At 38.3% G+C, this 24,552-nt stretch overlaps 2 protein-coding genes across 2 annotated transcripts; both read left to right on the top strand.

The window, feature by feature from the left end:
* Nucleotides 1–747: 747 nt before the first annotated feature.
* On the top strand, nucleotides 748–21,371 carry LOC140242791 (peroxisomal targeting signal 2 receptor-like). Its single transcript, XM_072322548.1, has 7 exons — nucleotides 748–952; nucleotides 1,642–1,835; nucleotides 15,860–16,061; nucleotides 17,066–17,175; nucleotides 18,932–19,045; nucleotides 20,106–20,261; nucleotides 21,228–21,371. The coding sequence occupies exons 1-7, from the start codon at nucleotides 835–837 to the stop codon at nucleotides 21,297–21,299; spliced, it is 966 nt and encodes a 321-aa protein (XP_072178649.1). The 5' UTR covers nucleotides 748–834; the 3' UTR covers nucleotides 21,300–21,371.
* On the top strand, nucleotides 4,569–10,451 carry LOC140242847 (uncharacterized). The gene has a single exon (XM_072322598.1). It carries the CDS (start codon nucleotides 4,569–4,571, stop codon nucleotides 10,449–10,451), a length of 5,883 nt encoding a protein of 1,960 aa, XP_072178699.1.
* Nucleotides 21,372–24,552: the final 3,181 nt, after the last annotated feature.

The raw sequence follows: 24,552 nt of genomic DNA, 5'->3' as shown, positions 1-24,552 counted from the left end.
TATGCTTGGCGGAGGTCTGTGCTCTCAGAGTGCTTCTGTAGTTCTTACATTCATTCTTTCATGTAATATTTTAAGAGGAGTTCAAAAGAAAGCCATACAGCCATGTTACCAATTAAAATGCTAATCTGTGCAGAGTTCTTTCCCACACATTTACAATGTACAGTGTCATGGTGTGAACAAGTCTTCTGAGAGAAAAATAAAAAGAAAGATAAAAACAAGATTAAAAATACCTGAAGATTGTAGATTACTTTATGTTTACAGTTAAATACTTAACAGTAAACATCATGCTTAGCCAATATGGTATACATCTATAAAAATAGACCTGGGAATGATATTTATTGTGCAATAATTCTTGTCTGTGATGTTTGATGTCATGACTTAGTCAATAAATGCCCTATAAAATGTATATAAATTCCAAACTGATGTGCAAATACAGGGAACATTTTCAAATTAGATAGCAAGACAGTGGCTGTATTTAAAGATAATGCTTCCAGTGCTGGATCTACAATATAATGTCAGTATGTGGATCCATGTATTTATTGCCTGTAACAGTTAGTGCAGTGAATTGGCTCAATGAGCAAGGAATCAAATCATTGGAGACATGGTATTCTAGTTATGCTTGTTTTTTTGTACTTGTCTTTACTTACAGATGACTAACCACCTTTTGTGAAGATTACCGGTAGCAAAGAGTGTGCTCCTGTTCCACCCCATAGTTCTTATAATTATTCTGGTGATGCATTTAAAAATCCACGATATGCTCTTGTAGAGGACGATCACTTTGAAGATGATGTAGTTTTTGACAAGAGCGGGCTTCGTGAACGTCAAAATTCAGACATGAATCGGCCACCTGTCGCCTTTAAATCTCCTGGTCGCCATGGCTACGCTGTAGAATTTTCACCATATCTACCACAACGGCTTGCAGTCGCAACTTCCCAGCATTATGGAATTGCAGGTAATGAAAATATCGCATACAAATCATTCCAGTTTAAGTATCTGTATAATTTTTTTTAATTTTCAACTTGATTCTGTTTTGGGGAACATTAGCTCAATATTTATTTTTGTTAGAACTCACAGTAGATATTTTAGTGACTAAACTGATAAATGTCTAAACTATACAATACACACAATTTGTATACATGTAGGATCAAACTTGTAGGATTCTGGACATGAAGCATGATGTCAAGTGTTTGATGGCTTTAAAAAATATGTGTGCGTGAGAATGATTTTCAATACTTTTTATAACATACAGTGTAAGATTTTAAGATTCTTCCACAGAGATATAGGTACTGGAGAGTGCCTGTTTCTTTGTCCTGCTGAACAACATCAATATCCAGATGATCAAGCCGTGCTTGTTATTTGAGTGTGTTTTTACATGTTAGCTGTGGGAAGAGACAGGTTTGTTGTTTGATGTTTTGATTGGTTTTGTTTGGTTTTGTTGTTGCAAGAGAAAAGTTACTGGTTCAAATGTTGTGGCATGATAAGATTTCAAGTAGTAGTATTGGTACACTGTAGTTCAAAGAAGTTATATCTACTTCAAACATACAACAAAGACCAACAAAATATTGTCAATGTGAAGAAGCCATTAGTACATGATTCGATTGGCCTTTTGTCTTCAATTTTCTTGAATGATTTCCCCTGCAGGAACTGGCACCCTATTTCTTATCGACATCATGCCCGCTGGGGCAGTGCTGCTTGGCACGTTCGACTGGAACGAGGGTCTCTTTGATCTGACATGGGCGGAGAACAATGAAAATCTAATTGTCACGGGAAGCGGGGATGGATCTATCCAGGTATGGAACCTCAACCAGCAGAACGGCCCCCTCAAGTCCTGTAAGGTAGGTCAAAGGTCATGCTCATTAGTTTTGACTGGCTGTATTGTCACTATCAGAATCATGTTGTGGGGTATTTTGTTGGGTGGGGGAAGATATCTGACGGCAGTTCTTTCAAATGCTCATAGAGTGCAGCAAATGCTACCCATATTAAAACCCTTCATGTAACTTTTTACCAAGCTTTTTGTTTATCAGCATTCAGTCATCCAATCAACGTTGAACTTATTGAAAAGTTACAAAGGTGTGTTAGCAAACCCACTCAGGCGTAGCAATGTGTCTCAGCCCATCTAATACAGTAGATCATGGTGGCGCAATCTGGATGAAAGGGATTACTTAATCTCCATTCATTGACAGTTTGATAGTTTCCAGATGTCTGCACCAATCAGCGAAGAAAGCTCCCCAGCTTGTGTACCAGTCGGCAAAAAGAGCACAGTTTAATAGGGTTAATGAACAACATTGAGTAATGGTTCCTTCAGTGCAGCAAAGTGTTTACCAGCAAGTCAATTTGGCAAAGTTGCATTAGCTGCACAATAATGTTAGTGTTATACCTGACTGGGCTTTTTTGATATGGGCAAAATCTGTTTTGTATCTATTCTTACAACTATGTTAAAATCTCCCTGACAGAAGTTATGTTGTGGAAAACTTTAAGTCCACAACCATTCGCCTAGCACAACCTATAACTGATTACCACAGCATTTTGCCTATTGTGGTATATGCCAAAAGTGAATGTACAGCTACCACTGATATTGCATAGATCTGCTAAATGACTGAAATGTGTGCACAGCCATTGCATGCAGGCGCCAAAGAAAAATTCATGTGTCATTATTACATTTCTCACCAATGATGAGCACAAAGTCCATACATTAATGACAGTTAAACAGACATCTACTCGTGCCAGGCGGTGTGGTTGATACATTAATAATACCAGGTACATAATGATTGAAAATACTTTTAATGTACACATGAGACTGCAATATCTGAATTATATATATGAGATCACGTCTGTTAGATATTGATTTTTTTCTTCTTTTTTTTTTTAAAGTGCTTGAGTGTATTTTACAGTATTACATGTACGTGCCACATATATTATAATGTATGAGGAAGCTCTAGATTACCTTGCTGTCAAGATCCTCATTTAACCCTTTCTATGCCAAGGAGGTTGAACAGTGTGTACAATGCTGGGGGGGGGGGGTTCCTGTGCCATCAGCACTTAACCCTAAAAAGACTGGGGGGGGGGCCTAAAAGGCCCCCCCCCCTCGACATTTTGTGTGATTTCTCTGCAACACGCAATGCTCTCGCCGCGATGCTCTATGAAGTTTTTCTTTCGAGTTTCCCGCACATTTTGACACCAAATTTGTGACGCCCGGGGGTACGGTTCTGAAGTTACATAATTTTTTGTACATGCACGTGAGGCCAAAAATGGCTCAAAAATGTGATTTTGTATACAAAGTCAATGCAAATTGAGTTTTTTCACATGGTTCATATAAATATGGTTATTTCTACTCTCAATGGCTAAAATTAATTTGTTTTAGGAGTATTATGCTTCAAAAAGTGTCTGCCACAAATTTTGTTAAAAAAACAACAAAAACAAAAGGTCGAAAAACAAAGAAATACATAAATTCATAAAAACAATAAAATAAATAAGAAATTAATTTTGATACCGATTTTTTTTTCAAGTACATTTGCTAAAAATGCCACAAAGAATAATTAGACCAAAAATGAGCACTTTTGGAGCTTTATTTACTGATTTAGATCAAAGAGTCTGATTTCTCTCATAAATTAGCATAATTAATCAAAATAAAATAAAAGAAGACTATTTTGGAAAATTTGAATATACGATCTTGTAGATTACATCGCACACTACCATTGTGCAAATTTCCGCGGCGATCGCGCAATCCACGGCCGAGATCTTAAGGGGGGGCCCTTTAGGCCCCCCAGTCTTTCGAGCTACCAAAATAGCCCAGTTTTTTTAGGGTTAAAGTTTCGGTTGAGATGGGGCTTCAGGTTTTCAACTTTTTAATAATAATTTTTCAGATAATGAGAAACCTTGATAAAACATGAAAGAGCATGTAATTCTCAGAGGAATTCAAATTTGATGAAAATCGGTTTTGAAATGGCCATGTAGAGATAAGATAAGAAAAAGAATGCTCATTGAAGGACACCATAGATATAGAGAACCAAGATTACGTGAATACACAGGTTGTACGGTACTTCGGTCACGGAAACATGGCAGTACGGAGAGGGTCCAGCCCCAGGATAGTGAAACTTTTGTTTTACCTACAATGCTACCAATGACATTAGTGATTTGTACCTTGCATTGTTGAGTGTTAATAAACGAAAGTATCCAGCCAGCCCGAAGTCTGCAATGAATTATAATGTGCCTCCACATTTCGTAAAACAAAAGTACGTCCTATCACGACGGATCAAGGATCGCCATCAATGGCTTGGCGCAGTCAGACGGCAGCGGCACTGCGTTGATTTATGGTACATGGACATCACATTGCATGCACGGAGCCACGGCTACAGTACAGTGCTGGTGTAGCGGTATTCACCACCGCGCCGCTGCACATTATGTTACTTGCGATGTGATGTACGGCACGACGCAGTGAGTAACGTAACGTAAACATTGAAGTGAGATCGGACTGAATTTGCCGTTTCTATCGAAAAGTACTCAAAGAAAAAATCATGGATAAAGAAGATAAAGCAATGCCCCGCTTGATGAAGGAAGGGGGTAGAACAATGGAATCAAACAATGAAAGTGAAAGTTCTGAAAGTAAGAATGGTGGAAAGAAGAGCCAGGGCATATTCTCAGAATGGCCAATAGAGATGCCTAGTGCCACTGCTAGTAGAGTTCATGCAGAAACAAGAGATGAAAGGGGCAGAACCAGAAGTAGTGAAGCCCAGCATGAAAAACTAGACGTAACAAGAATGAATAGAGATCCAAATATGGAGAGAATGGATCATGAGGAGTATGAGCATGATGAGAATGAATCCAGTGTATCATGTGGATCATCGGCATCTTCTATGGCTAGGAAGAAAGAAAGACAAAAACAGAGAGAGAGGGAGTTAAAGGCAAAGTTAATAGCACTACAAGAGACAACTGAACTTGAAAAGAAGCTAAGATCATTGAAAATAGAACAGGAAATCCAACAATTAAGAATGAGTCAGCGTATCAAAGAAGAAGAAGCAGAGCTTGAAAGACAGAAGACAGCCATAGCGTTGAAAACAGAATTGAAGCTTCTGCGGGATGAAGAACTACAAGAGAATGGTGAAGAAAAACCTTTTCATCATGACCATGAACAGGGGAAGAATACTACACAAGGTGTACAACAAACCCAAGAGTCACAAAGTGTAATTAAGGATCCTCTGTCTCATGCACAAACTGAACAACATCATATCAGAATGGAACATTCGCAACCTGATGAAGGTGGACAGAAACCTGTCTCTCGTATGAGGAGTATGAGGAATGAAGCTTTGGAACAACAAAGGTCAAATCGAGGTCAAGCAGAGGAAGTTCCTACGCTACAACAAGAGAGGGTTGAGTTTAAAACTGAAGAAGGAATGCTTCCAATCGTGCTCAGGGAGATGATGAAATTCACAGCCCAAAATAGCCTGCCAGTGCCAGAGATGGAAACATTCAGTGGAGACCCCCTTGAATACCTGACCTTCACAAGGAACTTCGAGTACGTTGTAGAATCCAAAACAGACGATCCTGCGAGGAAGCTAGAATTACTGCTAAAGTATACCAGGGGTGAAGCATACGATCTAATCCGGGAATGTCCACATATCCAGCCAAAAGAGAGAGCCTTTGAAACAGCAAAACACATGCTACAACAAGACTACGGGCAACGAAGTAGCATTATTAATGCTTATATGGAGAAGGCCAAGGCATGGGAACCCATCAAGACAGGGGATGGACAGGGATTGAGGAAATATTCCATTTTCCTCAACAATTGTTCCTATGTACGAGATGCTGGAGAGATAAGAGAGATGGATGCCCCTGGTTTCTTGCGAATCGTTGCCAGCAAACTCCCTATCTACATCCAGCAAAAGTGGATATCAATAGTTGGATTTACAAGAGATGTGAGTAACAGAAGTCCCACCCTGGAAGACTTGGTACATCTTGTTACACAGACGGCGAGGAACCAGAACGACCCGATGGTAGAAGGTCTGGGGTACAAGAAGAACGCTATCTATCAGAGGGACAAACCTGCAAGAACGAAAAGCACTGCAAAGGTTTTCGGAACCAGGACTGCAAACCAGAGTGGGGATGAAAACAGCACAAAACCACCAACTTGCTCTTTCTGTGGTACAAATACACGACATAATATAAACGATTGCAGAAAGTTCAAAGCACTGACAGTCGAAGAAAGATCGGAGCAAGTGAGAAAGAAGGGACTGTGTTTCAGGTGTCTAAAACCAAGACACATGAAGCGGGAGTGCAAAAGCCAAGTGGTCTGTGAGCTGTGCAAAAGGAAGCACAACACGCTGATGCACGACTCCAGAAGAATCAAAGACAGAGATGGAGCTGAGACAGATGAAAGGAAAAATCAAAATGATGCTTCAACTTCAACGGAGCTGCATAGTGAAGCTACTAAGGTCTCATCAGGATCCACCAATGTCAAAAAAGGGATTGGAGAAAAAGCTCAACCAACATCGACATGCATGACAATAATTCCAGTTGTCATAAAACGCAGGGGAAGTGAGAAATGCATATCAACTTATGCATTCATAGATAGTGGATGCGGAACAGTATTCTGTGATACTGAACTGGTAGAGAGACTGCAAGCAAGAACCAGAAAGACTAAATTAGTCATCAAGACATTGAACTTGGAGGAAGTAATCGACACAGAAGTCACGGTAGATGAAATGCAGATAGGTGGAATACAAGAGGAGGAATATATCAGCCTTCCACCAATGTATGTAAGAGATGGCATACCAGTGACCGTGAAAGATGCTCCAATGCAAAGAGATCTGGAAAAATGGAGACATCTAAAGGACATAGAGCTACCAGAACTAAGTGGCAAGAACACTCTCCCGAGGGTGTCACTCATGATTGGAGCCAATGTTCCTTCAGCAACAATGCCACTGGAAATCAAAGTTGGTGATGTTGGAGAACCTTATGCCATCAGATCAAAGCTGGGATGGCTGATATATGGCTTACACACACAGGTTCAAGCAGACAAGTTCAAAGTGTGTTTCTGTAAGGAGCAGGAGGTGACCATCATTCCACGACAAGATGACTTGGAACGGAAATTCAGGGAGTTCTGTAACATGGAGTTCACCGAGAGACTCAGTGAAACAAGGGCTGGTCCGTCAGTTGATGACAAACATTTCCTAGATATAATGGAGAAGTCCACGACAAAGAAAGGCAATCATTATCAGATGGACTTACCTCTGAGACAGAGAGATGTGACGATGCCCAACAACAGGAGCCAAGCTGAAGGGTTCATCGAAAGACTTGGACGAAAGCTGCTAAAGAATGAGGAAATGCATCAACAGTACACCACATTCATGAATGATCTGGAAAAACAAGGATATTCAGAAAGAGTACCAGAAACAGAGTTGAACAGAAATGATGGGAAAATTTGGTACATACCGCATCATGGGGTTTACCATCCACAGAAACCTGGGAAGATCAGGGTAGTCTTCAATTGTCCTATCACCTACAAAGGGAAATCTCTGAACCAAGAACTCATTCAAGGACCAGATCTTACCAATGGATTGATAGGTGTTCTCTTCAGATGGAGAAAGGATGAAGTTGCTGTAATGGCTGACATTCAATCCATGTTTTATCAAGTCAGAGTCACGCCAGACCAATGCGACATGCTCCGCTACCTGTGGTGGCCAGATGGGGACATAGCCAAGAAACCTGTAGAATACAGGATGTTGGTGCATCTTTTTGGAGCAACGTCATCCCCCAGTTGCTCTAATTATGCACTGAAGAGAATAGCAAAGGACAACCAAGGATGCACAAGAGAAGCAGTGCTAGATGCGATAGAGAATGACTTCTATGTTGACGATTTCCTCAAATCGGTACCAACACAGGAAGAAGGAATCACTCTAGCAAAAGAGATGAAACAAGTCTTGGCAGAAGGAGGTTTCAAGTTAACCAAATGGTCAAGCAACAACAGGGAAGTGTTGAATTCCATTCCGAAAGAGGATCATGCTGTCGAGATAAAGGACCTGGACCTGAAGAAGGAAATTCTTCCTACTGAGCGAGCTCTTGGTGTACAATGGGACCCAGAAAAAGATCGGCTTGGCTTCAAACTGAAAGAAAAGTCCAGAAAGGCTACTCGACGAAATATTTTGTCTGTGATGAGCTCAGTTTATGATCCGTTCGGAATTGCAGCACCATACGTTCTGAAGGCAAAAATGATTCTTCAAGAATTATGTCAAGCCAAATTAGACTGGGATCAGTCTATTCCCGAGAAACAGAGAAAGGAATGGGAACATTGGATGGATGAGCTGCATAACCTGGAGCAGGTTAAGATCGACAGGTGCCTCAAACCAAAGAATTTCGGGAAGGTGACAAATGCACATTTGCATCATTTTGCAGATGCGAGCAAGAACGGATATGGCGTTGTGACCTACTTAAGACAGATAAATGAAGACGATGAAGTTCATGTGGCATACGTAGCAGGAAAGGCGAGAGTTGCACCTCTGAAACCTCATACTATCGTCAAGATGGAACTGACTGCAGCTACACTAGCAGTGAAACAGGACACTATGATAAGGAGAGAAATGAAAATGGATCTGGACCAGTCAGTGTTCTGGACGGACAGCCAAACGGTACTGAAATACATTTCAAATGAAACGGCCAGATATCCCGTTTTTGTGACGAACCGGCTGAGTATCATCAGGGATGGATCAGAGGTAATCCAGTGGAAGTACATTCCCACAAAGTTAAATCCGGCTGACCATGCGTCCAGGGGACTTGATGCCAGTGAGCTGACCAAGAAAAAAGAGTGGCTTGAAGGACCAGAATTTCTGAAGGAATCTGAAGAAATGTGGCCATCTGATGTGAAAGTTACTGTAGATGAGAAAGATGGTGATGAGCCACAGGGAGAAGTGAATGAGATATACATTCACACCACAAGGACAAATGAGGAAAATCCTGTAAATGCACTCCTGTCACATTACTCTGACTGGAACAAATTGAAAAGAGGAGTTGCCTGGATACTGAAGCTCAAGAAAGGGCTACAAGACAAGATGAAGGGAAAAGTTGGCAATTCAGAAGAGGAAAGATTCAATTTGACGTGCAAAGACATTGAAGAGGCTGAACTGGCAATAATTCAACATGTACAGCTTGAATCATACCCAGATGAGATGAAACGTCTTGCTCATGGGAAGGGATTGCCAAAGAATTCTACTATCAGCAGCCTGGATCCAATGCTAAGTGATGGGCTACTCAAAGTCGGTGGAAGGTTGCAACATGCTCAGATGCCAAGCAGTGCAAAACATCAGTACATTCTACCAAGAAAGCACCATGTAACCACTCTTGTGATGCAGCATGTACATAGGAGAGTTGGTCATCAGGGACAAAACCACATGGTAGCAGAAATAAGACAGAAGTACTGGATAGTAGGAGTCGGAGTATTAGCCCGAAACATAGCAAAAAGGTGTATCATCTGCAGAAAGGCCCAAGGAAAAGCTGGTTATCAGAAGATGGCTGAGCTTCCAAGCAGTAGAGTCCAGGGTGACGAGCCGGTATTCACCAAAGTTGGCATGGACTATTTCGGTCCTTTTGAGATAAAGTGTGGAAGAAGCATGCGGAAAAGGTACGGTGTAATCTTCACATGCATGACCAGTAGAGCGGTGCATATTGAAGTTGCATCAAGCCTAGACACCAGCTCTTGTATTGATGCAATTCGTCGTTTCGTCAGCCGAAGAGGACCTGTGAAGGAGATGTTCTCAGATAATGGGACAAATCTGGTAGGAGCTGACAAGGAATTGAGTGAAGCATTAAAGGGCCTGAATCAAGAGCAAATGATGAATTTCCATGCAAGCCATGGCATGAAGTGGCACTTCAACCCCCCAGCTGCTTCCCATCAAGGAGGTGTATGGGAACGTCAAATAAGAACAGTCAGAAAGATACTAAAGGCAATTCTGGCAGAACAATATCTAAAGACGTCACAGAACGAGGAACAGCTCAATACACTCCTATGTGAAGTGGAGGCCATTATTAACAGTAGGCCTCTCACGAGATGTTCTGACAACCCCAATGATCTGGACGTAATCTCACCAAACAGCCTACTGACGATGAAGACTTCAATGATGCTGCCCCCCGGGACCTTTGATGTCAAGGATGTCTACGCGAAGAGGCGCTGGAAGCAGATGCAATACCTGGCAGACCTGTTCTGGAGGAGGTGGATAAAGGAGTATCTACCTTCGCTACAACAACGGCAGAAATGGTTACAACCTGGTCGTAACCTCCAAGTTGGTGACGTCGTACTCATCGCAGATGAAACAGCACCTAGATGTTCTTGGTCTATGGCGCGTGTCCAAGAGGTTATGCCAGACAAGAAGGGATTCGTCCGCAGAGCGAAGGTGAAAACCGCGACGTCAGTGCTGACTAGGCCGGTGACCAAATTGTGTCTTCTTTTGGAGCAGGAAGCGTGAATGAAGACACCCGCGATTGATATGCTGGAAATGTGAATAAACCAATCTGGTGTTTTCAAAAAGAGCTATTTGTAATGTTAAGATGCACATTTGCAATAAACGTGCGATGTGCATTTTGATAGCAGAGCTAATGTGAATATGGTGATATGCGTTTGGATCAACACTCAGGAAAGCGTGTGTTCGCGATACAAATTAACCACAGATCAAGCGATATTTGACGCGTTTTAGCATTCGTACGTGTATATTCATGAAAGCGATAAAAGAGTAATATTGAGCTACATACTGTTGTGTGAAATCGTGCATTATGGAGCCAGGATAATGGAAGACTCGAAGTGCTCGGATACACCATTAGCAGAGCGTCCAGGAATGCCAGCAATTCACGAGGTAGATTGCCACCCGCAATTATCTTACAGCGAGTTGTAAGGTACGCAATTCACGATTTCAAAATGAAAGCCAAGGACAGAAGCACCAGAATTATTTGAAGAGTGAGAAGATTACTACAGTAGACTCAAATGAACTTGAAAGGACATGTGGACTCAAAAACTGTTTTCAAGTTCAATTTTGTTTAATGTTATTCACAACATGAAAGTGTAGCAGGTATTTGATTATGTTTTGCTTGTGAAACATGAGACAATGTCTAGTGAGAATTGTATGATGCATACAAGTTTTTGATGTTCATGATTTTTATTTAGATTAAGGTTGATAAAATTTCATATGTAAAGGGATTCCGAAAAAGGGGGTTTTTGATTTGAATAATTTACTGAATTACATGTTTTGTGGTAAAAAAAGGGACGAAGTTATACACTGCACAGTCTATTTCAAAAAAAAAAGGGGGGGAAAGAAAATGTATATAACTTGTTTTTGTTGTAAGTTTTTTTGAGAATAAGTAGAATGTTTTTATTGTAAACAGATTGAATATGTAATAAGGTGGTTATGTTATTAAACATATTGATATGTGCAGTATACAGACACACGTTGTATCATGCAGTACACTAACAATACTGAAGATTAGTTGTTACCATATTCGCCAGTATATTTGTTGTTTGTATTTTTGCAGACCATGACAAATGCATGGATTTTACACTCAAGTTGGTTGACATTTATGTTTGCACTTGAAATTTATGTTAAGTGTTTAAAACATGATATTAATGCAAAAAGGTTTCATACCAAGGAGGGTGATTGATTGATTATGAATTCAGTCATGATATGTGTATGTACAACTAGTACATTTGTTTGGGTAGTTAAGTACAAGAATTGTAGAGATTTATATGAATAAGTGTTATGATAAACAGGCGTTATGATAAAAAGGAGGTTACAGTAAACCAGTTTGATTTGGACAAACAGGTTAGTAGAAATAGAACCAAAGAAAGGATTCTGAGTTTGAAACAAAACTGTAAATTATTTCTCTGTAAATATGTGTGTTAAGGCATATGATTAAAATGCCAAATTTGTGTTGTGTGTAATACAGCAGTCTGGAGGAAGGTAGATCTGTTGTATTTTTTACAACCGGATGATTTAAGAGTCATATTTTATGTTTAGGATTTGTATTTTGTGTAACTATACTGCTTCAACTTCTCAGTGCAGTACCACATGCTTTCTAGAAGTTAAACAAAGCACAAATTTGTACAGGAGGATGAGTATGTTCAAGGACATCAATGTTTTGAGGAATTTTCAGTTATTGACCCATTCATTTTCTTGTTTTTTAAGCTCATTTTCCCTCTGTTTTGTTTTGTTAAATGAGTCACTATGGAGCCAAAGCCATAGGAGTTGATTAGATTCATCATAGGTTTTTTTTTTTATGTATGTTAAGTGCACAAGTGGTGCATCAATGAGTTTAATGTTTAATATTGGAACTTAGAAAGATGTTTTCATACATGTATCTCATCCATTTTTTTTTTCTTGAAAGTTTATAGAGATATGTGTAAACGATATACATGTATGTACTTGCTGAGGTTTATTGGGTATTGGTAATTGATTTAGTACAGAAGCCAGAAGGTACATAAAAATATTTGTTTAGCATTTCAGAAAACAGTGATGACAATTAATAAAGTTACATGTAAGTTATAAGTAAGATGAGTGTTTATTATGTATAGGATGGGTATCCACAGTGTTAATGAAAGTTTTTGAGTTGTAACCACAGGATGCAAATTTGTTGAGTACAGTTGATTGTATATTGTATATTACCCCAGATGACAGCAAAGGTTTGACAATCAAAACACAAGCACCATTGCTTCAGAGTTCTGATGCATTTAATAATGTCACATAGAGTTATAAAATGTATATATATGTATAGTTCATAAGTTGCTGGTTAAAAGGTTGTTTATTATGTTGATGAATTAATATAAAGTGGTCGTAATGGTAAATGATATAAGTTTTATCGTTGCATCCTTTTAAAGGCTGCAACTGGGGGGAGGAATGTAGAGATAAGATAAGAAAAAGAATGCTCATTGAAGGACACCATAGATATAGAGAACCAAGATTACGTGAATACACAGGTTGTACGGTACTTCGGTCACGGAAACATGGCAGTACGGAGAGGGTCCAGCCCCAGGATAGTGAAACTTTTGTTTTACCTACAATGCTACCAATGACATTAGTGATTTGTACCTTGCATTGTTGAGTGTTAATAAACGAAAGTATCCAGCCAGCCCGAAGTCTGCAATGAATTATAATGTGCCTCCACAGGCCACGATATCCAAAATGAAGCAATCCTAATAAAGGTGGAACCCACCTTATTAGGATCACTTTGTTTTACTTTGTTTCTGGATATCTCGGCCATTTCAAACCCAGTTTTCATGAAATGAACTTTGAATTCCTCTTAGAATTGTATGCTCCTAAACATTTCATGAAATGGTTTCTAAGTACAGTATCTTAAAAAAAAAATGTTCCAAGTATCTTGAATCCTTACCTCAGCCAATTCTATACCATCCCTTTAAAGCACATTATGGTTCAACTTGTTCATGAAAGATCACCCCTATACAAAGACAGTTGCAGGCAGGCTTGACTGCATTAGATGGTCAATGGTGAACTTTGTGTCACTTGCGTGGTAATAACCTGTTGAGGACGGTCAGACTTTGCTACAACACGCATATCCCATAGACACTTGCCCGAGTATAACTCGGGACTCGTCCTCAATTGGTTAAGGATAGTGATGGGGTAATTATGGGTACTGTGCCCATTTTTGCTATTTACCTCTTTACTTTATGTTGAGTACAATGAAGGACACATCTTTACAAAGTATTTTCATTCTTTTTGTTTTTAAAAGGTATCTAATGGAGCAAGTTCGCTTTATGATGTTTTTTTTTTCCTTTTTTATTGCATGATGTATGCTGTTCAAAACATTTGAATTTTACAATGTACAAAGCTCTCTCCAACATCTAACATTAATGCTGCACTCAAAATGTTATGTCTTGTCTTGTGAGACAGAAATTGGCTCAATGCTGCTTACTATCCACATTCATCTAGTTTATAATTATGCCAACATTTCACTGTTCAGCCACATTTCAACATTTAATGAAAAACTCAGTATCAGTGTCATTGACATGTGTGCGTGTGAACTGCTGAGTATGGCTGTCTGTATACCATATTTCTGTTCTTTGTTTGCTGTTATTATCAGAGTTACTAAAGGTAGGCAGGTGGGTTCAGAATTCCAGAATTGTACAGCTCTGAAAAACACTTACGTTTGTCAAACTTGTTCAGGATTGTTTGGTTTTCTGACTAGCCAGCAAATACCATTACAATGCCCCTTTCATTGCCTCAGCCCGGTAAGTTGATTCAAAAGATAATATTGAGAATTATAGAGTCAGTAGTTCTGTTTGAATATATTAAGGGTTTGTTCGCAAAAACCGATAAGTCCATTTTTGAAGATTTTGAAGTACGGTCTCTGTCATAAAGTACAAAATAACGCCTTTTGAATGATATATTGGTCACTACATATAAAGGTACATTTTTAAAGTGATGGTCAAAAGAAGCAAAAATTTTGTTATTATTCTCTTTATTTTTCTTGCCCTTTAATCGCAAATATTTCCATTTGGCAAGTATGGACTTATCGGTTTTTGCAAACAAACTCTTCATATTCATATCATATTATTTGGCGTTATTTTTCTTATGATGCGAGAGGAAGCCAGATTTTGCTATCAATAATAAACATCCTTATCACACATAGTGGGTCAGGTCATATGCACGACTGATCTCGTATAAACATTTTGAAGTGGCAACCTTGTGTATGCAGTAACTATAAAGTCATTATTTCTGTGCCCCCATTGTTTCACTTGAACTGAATGTTTTATGTGATAACAGTTAAGATATGCTGTTCACCAATGAAATATCAAACATGAATGGGGTTTTTCCTTTTGTGGGAGGGGGATAATATGTACATATACTCATATATATTGCATTGTTCAGAGCAACGGGCACTGTTTAATTGATTAGAAAGCAAACACCAATGTCCATGTGTGTCTCAAGATTTGGAGATACCTGGGGATTAGAAGATCAAAGTTCCATGCTATTTTGCTCACAGTTAAGGTTTTGAAAAGAAGTTTTAATAGTTGATGTTTATTTTATGGGACCATTTTACGGGTTATTGTGCATTTATACGGCACAAGCACATACAGTGCATTGTCCATGGGATGACAAGACCTCATATTTCATAAAATCATGAATTTTCAACAGTGATTTTTTTTTTTCAACATTTTCATAGAATATCATCAATGTTGACATCAGATACGTTGATACATTTGTAAGGTTTGAAAACTCAAATCAGTATTTTTTTTTTTCAAAATTGAGTCATTAGGTTTTTCGATAATGTGCCAATTGAGACTGGAGGTCTTGTCACCCCTGGGATTTTGCAGAAATAGGGTTAGTGTACGTAAAAGTAGGTACGGACTCAAAGTTGAAGCTGATTTGAAAACCACACTATCACAATTTGTTGTCTTGTTTTGTGTAATGTAGCATTATAGATGTATTTGGAAAGAAGGTTTAATGCAGCCTCAGATTATCTGTACCAATTGTGTATTTGTTGTTGTTTTCAACGTATTGTATTAAAATATGTATCTGTAACTAAGTGTATATATACACAATTTACAATGTATATACACGCATACAAACTGAAACATTGTACCTCTTATCCATTATGTTATACCAGTATTCTATTCGTATGTTATATATTCCGTGGTATAAGAACACAGAAAGGAGATATGCTGTGTGAGCTGAAGCCATTTGTTCATTTGTTGTTTTTTTCTTTTTTGTGTGTGATTACCATGTGTAAATTGTTTTATTTGTTTTATTACATATTGTATCATATGTAATATACTTGTATGGTATATGAACTTATACACCAGTCCTATAATCCATATGTTACATTTGGTATACTATATATTTCATTAATATGTTTGTTTTCCATGATATAGGAACACAGCAAGGAGGTGTACTGTGTAAACTGGAGCCAAACCAGGGACCAGCACCTTGTTGTCTCCGCCTCCTGGGATAGGACCGTCAAGATCTGGGACCCAAATCGGGACCACTCCCTGCGGACATTTGTTGGCCACCGCCACAACGTATACACGGCTGTCTGGTCCCCCATCGTGCCGGGATGCTTTGCTACTTCCTCAGGCAAGAATGCATTTCTTTGAATTTTTTTTTTCTTAAAAAACTTTGGAGTGATAAGTAGAGAGCATATTACATCCTTCTCAGACTCCAGGAATTAATATGAGAAGAAATTAATGGGCTTTAGGAAGAGGGAGTAGAGTTTACTCTGCTCGTCTTTGTCTGTTTGTTAGTTCATCCCATTTTTTTTTTCCATGCCTGCTGGTAAGCGCTATATGCCTTTTCTTCCCTTGGGAACCACAGGAGTGTACATGGAGGTAGCACAGAATAACTTGCTAGAATTCTTCTGTGTTTTTTTCTTTATTTTTGTTTTTGTTTTTGTTTTTTTAAGCTGGTGTTGATACACTGTATTTCTAAATGAAAGAGAATGATGATATGGTACTGATTGTAAGATTGTAAGATTGTAAGATTTTATTTACTCTATCGACCCCATCTTGGGGTATGAGAGTACAAACATGTTTACAATATATGAATACAAAAATATAAGTGATAATGTACCTGTACATTGTAAGTACATGTGAAAATAACAGATATAAATAGATATGTTTACCAAACAAGGCATAAAGGACGTTTAACTACTCTACCACTATATGCACAAACACTTACATCTACTGATAATGATTCAGTAAAGTGTAAAGTATAGTGAGTTAAAACCATTATCATCAATATTGTCTTTATCATCACCATCATCATTATTATTGTATGTTATCATCAATCACATTAAGAGCCTTCCAGTTCCCTTTAATAGCTTGAGGGCATTAGTTTTCTGACACTCATGACAATGTATAACCATGAATCAAATGACTGTTTATGTGCACAGCTGTCCGAGACCTCCAGCACTGTTTTGCTAAGGACAGCTACTACTCTCACAGGAGTTGAATAATGTTTGTAGGAATGGCAGACACCAATAAATACACCCTGTCAAGACACAACCTTGCACCATGTAACCGAGATGTTCAGTGCAGTGATGTTTACGATTGTCATGGTGATTTTCCTCCTCCCGTCTCCAGGCGACGGCTCGCTGTGCGTCTGGGACATCAACCGACCCCAGAAGCCACGCTTTCTCATCCCCGTCAGCAAGGCGGACGTCATATCATGCGACTGGTGCAAATATGATCAGGTGAAGCTTCCTATCAATAATTATACTGTATGTGCCATTTACAAATGTAATAAACGAGTCTAATTTTTTGCGAAATCGGACTTCCCAACAATTTCACAAGTGGTTTGCGATTGTGGAGTGCAGTACTGAACAGAGAAATGTTTGCGTGCTCGTCACATTCATGTCGGGATCAGAGTAATTATTTTTGCGTTTTTTTTTTAAATTTGCAAATGGCACCCAACTCGCAAAATTGTCAAAAATAAAAACATCATGAAATATTTGGCGTATATAGTATGTGACTGTCCAGCTCAAAACCCACAAAAAGTCACAGATTAGGGTTCTCTGTAAGTGACCAAAATATGTCATTTGGATTGACAGACTCAAATTATTAAAGTTTGTCTTACCTTGAAGAGTACTCTTTTCGTTACCTTCTTTTAAACTTTGGTAGCTTTAAATAACGCAAAACCAAAATACAGATATTCAGTTTTTCTGGGCCATATTTTTTCGGACAAGTACTGCTTTCACTGACAAATACAATACATTTTCATTGATTCTTCTGCACAGAATGCTCAGGGGCGGATCCAGGAATTCTTTAAGGGACTAATATTTCTGGTGCCACTTCCGGGTTTCATTTCCTTTTTTTTTTTTTTTCTTTTGTTTTCAATGAAAAATAAAGGGAGCGTGCGCCGGTTGCGCCCCTCTCTGGATCCGCCACTGATGCTTGAGTGACTTCACTCATTGAATCCAATTTTTTCCCTTTTCCTATCAAAGTGCAATTCCTAACTCTCTTATGTCAATCACTTTTCTCATGGGTTAGGATGGTCAAATTTTAAGAAGTAATATACCATTCTAAAGCTTAGAGCTTACTCCTGTAAACTGTATAGAAAAGTGAAAATTCATTTTGGCCTACTTTTTGTGGGTCTTGAGCTGGGCGTTCACACACTTGTATATTTTTTCATCCTTTCCTTCTCCCACCAATGAATGTTATCAATGTAGAATAGCACCTCTTTGAGAGGCTGTCAGGTTGTGAGTATTTCATGATTTTCTCACACTATCACGATGATCCCAGAATATCTCCCACTTGAGGGGGAAAAGAGATGCACTCGGGTAATATATTAGTGTAGATACCAATAGCTTATCAGAGCTTGACCCTCTTGTGTTGACAACCAAGAATGAATGTACTTTGATTTAGGTCGCTGGGCAACTCTTAATCAGATAAGATTAGAACCCCATGCATAGATGCAGCTGTAAGTCTATTCACCCAATGTATGCAGAAATAATTCCCAAAGTGAAATACCTGATTACATATTTTATGGTGAAATACGCGAAGTTACCTCCGTACCTAACATATGCAAATTATGCATGTTCAGTGTGCATCTGGCAAGGGTCTTGAATTGCATGGGCAATCTGAAGAATTTTTTTTTCTCAGTGTAACTTGGTAAAAGAGTTTCAGTAGAAGTCTGTTCCTACAAAAATGTACTTACCTTTTCTTCTCCTGAAACAACAGACAACCTATCCTGGAAGATGTAATTTTATCCGTGTACAATCAAAGATGAATGTTACTTGCAATCTCATTAGGTAAAATCTTAATTGTATGGTTTTGTTTGTTTGTTTGTTTTCAGTTTCCATCTTTGCAAGACAAGATGGCTGATAACCCACTATCATAAAGCTGCTGGTCTATCATAGAGACTAGTTGTGTGAATTTTGTGTACTTGGGGCAGACCGCTCCCTTTAATTGAGTCTCATGTTTGTGTTTTTCTATTTCATTGTTTTGCAGAATATTATTGTTGCAGGTTCTGTCGACAGCAAAATCAGAGGTTGGGATCTGAGAAACCCATCAAAAGTACTTTTTCAACTAGGTGGGCACACTCATGCAATACGTAGACTCAAGGTAAGAAGAATCTTATTGTGAGTTGTATTGTTTGGTGCTCTTGTTCTTTAGTACACTGTAGTGTATGTCATTTCACTTTTAAAGAATGACTTAAAGTGTACCAATACCCTGAAAATCAAATTTGTGTACAGCTAGAATACACAAAAATAGTCATAATTCACCTGTAATAGCCCCTGAAAGTATACATATTTCGATGAATCAGACCATATCTCTATAACAATTTGGCACTTGTGCTCCACATGTTAAAATTCTGCTTTGTAAGTGCCAGTACTTATGTGTGCACGCTCTAACTATTCACATACATTTTTATGAATGATATCGAAATTCCGTGTCGATTGGTTAGCTGATTGCATGCACGCATTGCATATCACTGTTGTTCAAGACATATTTGGAGGAAAAAAAATAAATATTGATAGCAGGATCGTTTGAGTGAAAGAATTTAGTGATTGACTAGTATATATCAAGTCGTTTTTGTTTTTGTGTACTCTTTTAAAATTAACAGTTAAACCCCAATTAATAAAAATGAAATTGACAAAAAATTCTAATATTTTGCAGAGGGCATGCCTCAGGTATATTCTACAAACATAACAAACAAAATACTCAGGGTATACAATCTGTAACATTATGGATTCGATTTTACTTTTGATGAAATCTCAATATTTTTTGGCAAATATTGGAAGAAAGCATAACTGTAAATTGTCTTTCAGAGAAGAAATGCTCATAAATCTCATGGACCTCCTTTCCAGACTCATTGCAAATTGACACTAAGGATACTGGGCTACTTGCATCAGCAATTTGCCTGGGCTCGTTTTTCATGTTTGAAGTGATTGACGACGATGGTGATGATGATGATGATGATGATGATGGTGATAATGATGATGATGGTGATGGTGATGGTGATGGTGATGAAGATAATAATGGTGATGATGATGATGATGATGATGATGATGATAATGATAATGATAATGATAATGATAATGATATTGATATTGATAATGATCAGACAAGCTAGGTTATCCTGCTCTCAATTATTAGACATTCCCTGGTTCTATATTTGCAGTGTTCCCCCCACCACAAGTGTGTACTCGCATCGTCTTCATATGACTTCACCGTTCGGACGTGGAACTTCGCCCAGCAACCAGCACCGCTAGAAACAATTGAACACCACACAGAATTTGTCTGCGGACTAGATTTCAACATACATGTTCCGGGCCAGGTATGTTTAACTATAGAGATTTATGAACCATTGGATGTTTAATGTAACTGTGTATTAACCCACCAAAGGTATTTTCCCCACATTGGTACTGAAGTTTCTGAATGGATGGGATCAATCGGTAAAATGATAGGGTTCATGTATATTAGAAGCAGAATTGGAAACAAATGAACAAACCCTAGAAATCAGAAACAAAATGTCACTTGGAAAGCAGTTATGGGATTTTCATTTTTCATTGAGTTTGGCATCTTGACAGTCATTGATATTTAAAGGACAAGTTCATCTTCATAGACATGAGGGTTGAGTGAATGCAGCAACATTAGTAGAACACATCAGTGAAAGCTTGAGGAAAATCGGACAATCTGTTCAAAAGTTATGAATTTTGAAGTTTCTGCTCACTCAAGACTGGATGAGAAGACTACTATAGCTTGTGATGTCACATGTGTACAACGATATAAAGAAAGAATAAAGAGAATTCAACATATTTTCACTTTTCTCACATAACAAACGAACACTTGACTTCTCTCTTTCAGAAGGCAGGGGGAATAATATTGCCATTAACATATGTCAGTAACAAGTCAAAGCAATGTGCACTTTATTCAAAAAGTTAAGTTTTGTGAAATTCTCTTTTTATTTTCTTTATATCGTTGTACGCATATGACATCTTACACTCTAGTAGTCTTCTCATCCAGCAGTGACTGCGCAGATACTTTAAAAAATCATAACTTTAGAACAGATTGCCCGATTTTCCCCAAACTTTCAGTAATGTGTTCTACTAATATTGTTGCATTCACACAATTCACATGTATATGAAGGTGGACTTGTCCTTCAAATTGAGTACAAAAAAAAATTCATTACAGATATGATACCAGAGTTTATGAGCTTGCGTTTCTCTCTAATAATGCGTCAAATTCTATCTTGTTGTTGCACTCCTCTGTGTTTTATATTCTACCACTCTTGTCCATCCAGCTTGCGGACTGCGCTTGGGATGAGAGAACGGTGGTCTACACCCCAAAGTCCATAGCCCAGAACGGCACCTGATACAAACACGAGAACGCAAGTGCACCGTGTATGTATGACACGGCCATCACATGGAGAATTCCATCTCTCTAACCCGGAAGCAGTGTCTTTTTTTTTCTTTTTCCCCCCTCTGTTTCAAGGAAGGAGAAGACAAGAAAAACAAATTTAATGAAGAAATTGTAGACACAGACTAGTACTGTATATGCCGAATATTTCGCGAGGTTTTTATTTTTGCAAATTTTGCAAGTCAGGTGCTATTCGCGAAAGTAAAGACACGCAAAAATATTGACTCTGATTCTGATGTGGGTGTGACGTATGCATGTCCATTTCTCTGTTCAGTATAGGACTCCACAATCGCGAATTTAACCACTCGCGAAATCGTCGGGAATTCCCGATTCGCGAAATATATGGTGTTTACAGTAAGTGACTGTGAAGATTCTGGGTAAGGACCTTAACCCATTGAGGACGTGTCCCGAGTATACTCTGGCAAGTGTCTGTGGGAAATGCGTGTTGTAGCAAAATCAGCCTGTCCTCAGCGGGTTAAAGGAATATGCGAGGAACTGAAAATTAGATACCATCATCAGTTCTGTTTGAAGACACACTGCTCTGAAAAGATTGACAACCAAGTGAATATATGACCAGCTTCCTGAAAGGTACTCACTCACACACATTTCAGAAGACTGTTGAAAGATATGTGTGGCAGTTTTAGAGATATGAAATACGTAGCAATTGGTGACATGATTAAAATGATTATGGGAGGCCCATGAATATCTTGCCAGATTTTTGCCAGAATGACAGGGGTGCAACATGTTGCCTTAAAATTTCGTCAGGAAGTACATTAATGGCAGACAATCCACTGTAATACGGTGTATATACAATATTATGTAATGATAACAACTATTTGTGTGCTATCATACTTCTTGCAGAACAGGTACAACATGTAGACCAGTGCCGTAATATTAAGTACAATGCACTCCTGTTATGATAGCTATCACAGTTACAACGAAATTCTTGTTACAACGAAGTAAACATTTAGTGTTCCAATATCATCATCTAAAAATTTTTATCTTTACTTTTGACTATGATGAAATTTTGACGTGACGAAAGAAAACCGCCAGTCCCTAAGACTTTGTTATGATGGGAGTGCACTCTTATGTCATTATTATACTCTTGTCATGTCACTTTTCATCATCTCATCAACACAAGGTGTCCTCAACACCAGACATGGCTACATGTAAGTGGTTATATATATATTTTTTTTAAACATAATGCTTCATAATTTTTTTATGCTTTGTTCAAACGGAAGGGCTGTGCTCATGAAAATTCATGTTTCTTGGCCCTGGTCCTTCAAAGTTAACACATTATGTATAACCCTGCCTGCTTGTTGGCCAAATTGTGTTTGACTATGTTTTAGTCTTGCAATCAATGCTGGTTTATCAGGAATCAAGAAGGTTTCACATATCAAATTTTCATTTGCTAGATGCAGCCATTTATTATGTGATTTCATGATTAGCCGGCTGCTGAGTTCAGGTGCCAAATCTAGTCTCCATTTTATCCCCTCAGTCTCCAGTCACCGGCAATTCTAATCTCCCACAAGATTGTTTGCAGCTTTTCCCTCATAGATCTATGACAGTTAGTTGACAGTCCTGATAGATAGAGTTCAGCACATGTGATCAGACCGAGATAAACTGAGACTGTCTCCTTTGAAGGCAAAATTAAACATCACGCATGCTTTCATGAAATGACCACTCAGAATTCAGCATAGAAATGATATGCTTGACTTCAAAACATAATGTTCCTTGGAATTACTGGATAGGGAGTATTCTGGGTTAAATCTTTGCCTGTTAGAATTTTATTCTGGTTTGTTTGTTGTTGTTGTTTTGTTTGTAATACTGGTTACAGTATCAGATTTTCATGATACTTTGTTTACATGTCCATACATCCAAAGCAGCATTTACGAAATGGTACTGTGAATGTGTGTGAAAGATTTTCGTATGTGTTTGTATGTCTTTTGATGTGTATTGTACATGTTTGAAACTTTAGGTCACAACTCATAGCATGTGTATTTAACCATGAAGTATGTCCACAGAGTGTCTGGTATGACTAGGACAAGAGTGATTAATTCATCATGCACGTTCATTTCTCATAGGAATTCATTGGAGCTACAAAAGACTCCCCCTCTACGATTGGAGTCATCTTTGTTCATTTTTGTTATGTGTGTGTGTTGTTGTTTTTGTTTTGTTTAATTGTCAAGAAATGACTAGCTTGATTAGAGCTACTAAGTGGTATGTTTTTCCTCACCCCCTCACCCCAAGAAAAGCAACAGGTTCTGAAGTGTGATTTGGCATTCTTAGTAGTACATGTGCAATTTGAATTTTTTTTCCAAGCAATATATAATTATGCTTTTTGCTTGCAGATATGTTTGTTCTGTTTCTTCTGGTTTTGCTGTTTCTTTGTTTCTTACTTTGTGTCAGCCCTCTTTTCTTTTCTTTTCTACAGCAGTTAGTGGCATCCCTGCCTATAATGAATAATAGATATGTCACCACAAAGCTTGTGATTTGGTGATGTGACAAGTAACATGCATATAGTGTGTCATAATTATTGTATGAATGTATGTATATTAGATCAGCATAAGCCAATTCTCATTCAAACTAAATACAGATTCAGCACTGGAGAAATTATGTCTGTGCATAAAGTGCTCTGTAATGTAAAGCTCGCACTGCCTGGTATAAGAGAGTAAGCTGTGAAAATGGAAAGGAACTGAGGTTTTGTTTGTTCCTGTTTTATTCATTGCCGTATTGAGTTGGTTATGAGAGCCACCATTATAGGATGGGAATAAAGTCTAAGGTAAATGTTACCTTCTGTATCGTTTCTTATGCATGATTAGATGGTGAACATTATGGATTATGAATTCTTGCTTCAGCAAGCATATTCCTTTTTGAAACAATTTTATTGATTTGCAAATGATGTTTTCTACCTGAGATGTGCATTGTATGATTATGTAAATGGTGAAATGTTGGGCATTGGTTCTGTTATTAACCATTCACTGGCTAATGGATTCAGATTCAACAGTATTACAGGTGTATTACACCAGAAATACACAAACAAGTAGATGTGCTAGATTCATATGCCAGCAGAGGGACTTTTTGTGTGTGTTGTTGTTGTTTTGTGGGGGGGGGGGGGTTCATTTCTGAGCAATTTAGTGTAATACTCAAGCTGGTATTATAATCATTGTTCTACGTTGTCATTGGAATATTGTATGATGTAGGGAGAT

The sequence above is a fragment of the Diadema setosum genome, chromosome 19 (assembly GCF_964275005.1).
Source record: "Diadema setosum chromosome 19, eeDiaSeto1, whole genome shotgun sequence".
NCBI lineage: Eukaryota > Metazoa > Echinodermata > Echinoidea > Diadematoida > Diadematidae > Diadema > Diadema setosum.
Note: the sequence above shows the minus strand (reverse complement) of the source record. Positions and strands in the feature narration are given on the sequence as shown.

What these genes read in the sequence shown, in the direction of transcription:
- LOC140242791 (XM_072322548.1), top strand. Translation starts at nt 835, where the DNA reads ATGAATCGGCCACCTGTCGCCTTTAAATCTCCTGGTCGCCATGGCTAC. An exon ending in CCAGCATTATGGAATTGCAG is followed by an intron (nt 953 to 1,641) that starts GTAATGAAAATA and finishes TTTCCCCTGCAG; the next exon opens with GAACTGGCACCCTATTTCTT. An exon ending in ACTGGTGCAAATATGATCAG is followed by an intron (nt 17,176 to 18,931) that starts GTGAAGCTTCCT and finishes ATTGTTTTGCAG; the next exon opens with AATATTATTGTTGCAGGTTC.
- LOC140242847 (XM_072322598.1), top strand. Translation starts at nt 4,569, where the DNA reads ATGGAATCAAACAATGAAAGTGAAAGTTCTGAAAGTAAGAATGGTGGA.